Source organism: Orycteropus afer, unplaced genomic scaffold (genome assembly GCF_000298275.1).
Source record: "Orycteropus afer afer isolate SDZICR_OR568_19922 unplaced genomic scaffold, OryAfe1.0 scaffold00115, whole genome shotgun sequence".
In the NCBI taxonomy this organism is placed as follows: Eukaryota; Metazoa; Chordata; class Mammalia; order Tubulidentata; family Orycteropodidae; genus Orycteropus; species Orycteropus afer.
The window spans coordinates 3,575,085-3,579,474 of NW_006921702.1; the positions used below are offsets into that span (position 1 = coordinate 3,575,085).

The 4,390-nt window shown below is 40.5% G+C and overlaps 1 protein-coding gene across 1 annotated transcript in view; it reads left to right on the forward strand.

Moving 5' to 3' along the window:
- Positions 1-4,390, forward strand: part of SPATA48 (spermatogenesis associated 48) — a 191,187-nt gene that overhangs the window by 21,312 nt on the left and 165,485 nt on the right. The window contains exon 2 of the mRNA XM_007943934.1: positions 3,716-3,813. Coding sequence (XP_007942125.1) covers positions 3,716-3,813 — 98 coding nt within the window. The remainder of the gene's footprint in view (positions 1-3,715; positions 3,814-4,390) is intronic.

Consider the following 4,390-nt stretch of genomic DNA (forward strand, 5'->3'; position numbering starts at 1 on the left):
CCAGCTTGCACCTCTGGAAGTTCTCTGTCAATATACTGCTGCAACCATTTTTGAATTATCTTCAGTAAGATCTTACTTGCATGTGATATTAATGAGATTGTTCTATAATTTCCACATTTTGTGGGATCATCTTTCTTTGGAATGGGTACAAATAAGGATCTCTTCCAGTCAGTTGGCCAAGTAGCTGTCTTCCAAATCTCTTGGCATAACCGAGTGAGTGCCTCCAGTGCAGCATCTGTTTGTTGAACTGTCTCAAGGTGTATTTTGTCAATTCCTGGAGCTTTGTTCTTTGCCAATTCCTCCATTGCAGCTTTGACTTCCTCCTTCAATACCATTAAATCATATGCCACCTCCTGAAATGGATGATGATTGACCAGTTCTTTGTGGTACAGTGACTCTGTGTATTCCTTCCATCTTCTTTTGATGTTTCCTGCATCATTCAATATTTTGCCTATAGAATGTATCAATATTGCAACTAGAAGATTAAATTTTTTTTTCTTCATTTCTTTCAGCTTGAGAAATGCTGAGAATGTTCTTCCCTTTTGGTTTTCTAACTCTAGGTCTTTGCACATTTCATTATAGTAATTAGCTTTGTCTGCTCGAGCTGCTCTTTGAAATCTTCAGTTCAGCTCTTTTATCTTGTCATTTCTTCCATTTGCTTTAGCAACTCTCTGCTCAAGGGCAAGTTTCAGAGTGTCTTCTGTCACCCATTTTTGTCTTCTTTTCTCATCTTTTTAGTGATCTCTTGCTTTCTTCATGGATAATGTTCTTGATATCTTCCCACAATTCTTCTGGGTTTTGGTCGTTGGTGTGCAAAGTATCAAATCTATTCTTTAGATGATCTCTAAATTCAGGAGGGACATATTCAAGATCATATTTTGGCTCTCTTGGACTTGTTTTAATTGTCTTTGACTTCAAGTTGATCTTGCATATGAGCAGTTGATGGTCTGTTCCACAATCAGCTCCTGGCCTGGTTTTGGCTGAAGATATTGAGCTTGTCCACTTCCTCTTGACACAGATGTAGTCAATCTGATTCCTGTGTGTTCCATCTGGTGAAGTCCATGTGTACAGCTGCCATTTGTGTTGTTGAAAAAAGCTGTTTGCAATGAATAAGTTGTTGGTCTTGCAAAATTCTACCATGCGAGTTCCAGCATTATTTCTGTCACCAAGGCCAAATTTTCCAGCTACCGGTGATTCTTCTTTGTTTCCAACTTTTGCATTCCAGTCATCAGGGATAATTAACACATCCTGATTTGCATGTTCAGTCAATTTCAGACTGCAGAAGTTAATAAAAATCTTCAATTTCCTCATCTTTGGCTTTGGTGGTTGGTGCATAAATTTGAATAATAGTTGTATTAATGGGTCTTCCGTGTAGGCGTATGGATATTATCCTATCACTGACAGCATTGTACTTCAGGACAGATCTTGAAACATTCTTTGAGATGATGAATGCCATGCCATTCTTATTCAAACTTTCATTCCTGGCATAGTAGATCATATGGTTGTCTGATTCAGAATGGCCAAACCCCATCCATTCAGCTCACTAATGCTGAGGATATTAATCTTTCTGCGTTCCATTTCATTTTTGACAACTTCCAATTTTCCTAGATTCATACTTTGTACATTCCATGTTCCGATGATTAATGGATGTGTGCAGCTGTTTCTCCTCAATTTGAGTGCTGCTACATCAGTAATGGAGGTCCCAAAAGCTTTACCTTATCCGTATGAGTAAGGCTGGGTTTATTCTGATGATGCAGCTTTTTCCCAGTTCTATTTTGAGAGTCTTCTAACCTAACCAGACTGTCCATAAAGTTGTGTGGCAATGTATCAGACAGTGTTTCTTTGCTATTCATAAGGTTTTCCCTGGCCAATTCTTTGAGAAGTGGATGGCCTCTTCCTTCTTTCTAGTCTGTCTCAGTCTGTAAGCTGGACTGATAACTGTGCACCATGTGCATCCCGCTGGGTTTGAAACACCAGTGGCTCAGCCTCAAAATTCACATCAGCATGTCACCACGGTAGGACAAACCAACAGACAAGTTTGTCTCCTTGTTGGAAACCTCTCCTACCACCCTTACCTGGATCCCTGCAGCTGACTCCTCACTCTGTCCTGGTCCCAGGTCTATTTCTCTCCTCTCTCCCATTCTCCTGCCCTACCATTTAGGGATGTGACCTGGGTTCCCTCTCCTCACATGGATTCCTGCAGCTGACTCCTAGTCTGTCCCAGTCCCTGGGCCTTTTCCTCTCCTTTCTCCTGCTCTGTCGCCCTGTTACTTTGGGTGTGCCTGGGTTCCCTCTCCTCACCTGGATCCCTGTGGCTTACTCTTCATCTGTCCCGGTCCCTGGGCCTTTTACTCTCCTTTCTCCCGCTTTCCTGCCCTGCCATCTTGGGGCATAGCCTGCGTTCCCTCTCCTCACCTGGATCCCTGCGACTGACTCCTCATCTGTCCCGGTTCCTGGGCCTTTTCATAGTAATGGTTAAAACCTTCAGTAAAGAAAACTCAAAGCCAAGATAAATTATACCAATTATTTAAGGAATATATTTTCTCAATTCCACGCAAAGACAATTGAAGAGGAGGTAAAAGCTCCCAACTAATTTTATAAGACCATCATCTCCCTCATTTCAAAACCAGACAAAGATATTATTAAAAAGGAAAGCTACAAGCCAATATTCTTCATGAACATACATGCAAAAATTCTTAACATGATTAAGCAAATTAACTCCACAAATATGAAGGATAATGCATCATAAATAAATGAGATTGCTTCCAGGAATACAAAGTTAGTTTAACATTTGAAAATCCGTCAGTGAAATCAACATATGTGAAAAACTTATTCTGATGGTGTTCCTCACCTAATATTGAAATTATAAATTATCCATTTATATGTCTGTTTTTTTTTTTCCATCTGATGATAAGCACCTCAGAACCAGGATCCTAGTTTTTATATTTATTGCCATTAATGGTTCAGTAATTATTTTTTGAAGGCTTCTTTTATATTTGCTCGGAGCCCTGGTAAGGAGCTCTGGTGGTGTAGTGGTTAAGGCATTTGACTGCTAACTAGAAAGTTGGTGGTTCAAAGCCATCAACTGTTATGCAGAAGAATGATGAGGCATTCTGCTTCTGTAAGGATTTACAGCCTTGGAAACCCAATGGAGGTTGTTATGCATTGGAATCAACTCAATGATTGTGAGTTTCATTTTGGTTTAGAGGAACCCTGTTGGCACAATGGTTAAGGACTAGGATGCTACCCAAAAGATAGGCAGTTCAAACTCACCAGTGGCTCAGATGGAAAAAAGCTCTGGTGATCTGTCCCCATAAAGCTTAAAGCCTAGGAAACCCTATGAGGCAGTTTTACTCTGTCATATAGGGTCGCCATGAGTCCAAATAGACACAAGGGCACAAAACAAGAAGTTTCTTAGGACTTTTAACTTACTGTTAGGAAATCATCCAGAATCGATTGCTGTTACCACCATCCTATACATAGTGTGACAATTCTTTTTCAATAATAAATTACTTTGCACAGTTATAATTATCCCGATATATAAATTCTATAAATACTCTGTTCTCATTGCCTACATTTAAGAAAATTTATTTTAACCCATTGGAAAATTGATTAATGTCACACAGTTTAGCTTTTTAGCAGAAAATATTTATGGTGGAGGAAGAAATGTCTTTATTTTCTTCTTAATCCAAAACACATACATTTTTGTTTTCAGGTTGGACAAGTCCACTGAAAGTTACTCCTCTAGAACCCCTTCATGAAGGATGCTCAGTAAATCATACTTATGAATTTGATGAAGAGGCAACATGTACAGTAAGATTTTTTTTATTAAATGGTGTTACACAATATTTATCGTTGTGTGTATATATATTAAATATTCTTTAAATCTTTACATCTACTGCATTATTTTTATGCAGTTCTTAGAGTAACAATAGTCAGCCCCAGGGTTACAGGTGAGGAGAGACAACTCAGGGACGCCCAAAGCAGCAGGCGGGAAGAGCAGGAGAAAGGGATTAAAAGCCAGGAAGCCAGAGAGAAGGTCAATCAGCCGAAGGGATTAGGTGAGGAGAGGAAACTCAGGCCCGCCCAAAGCAGCAGGATGGGAAAACAGGAGAAAGGGGATAAAAGCCATGAACCCGGACAGAAGAGCAGTAAGCCCCAGGGATACAGGTGAGGAGAGACAACTCAGGGACACCCAAAGCAGCAGGCCAGAAGAGCAGGAAAAAGGGGATTTAAAAGCCAGGAAGCCAGACAGAGGAACAGTCAGCCACAGGGACGCAGGTTGGGGTGATACGAGAGGTCTCCAACAGCAAGACAAACTTGTCTGTCGGTTTGTCCTACTGTGGTGACATGTAGACGTGAGTTTTGAGGCTGAGCCTCTGGTGTTTAA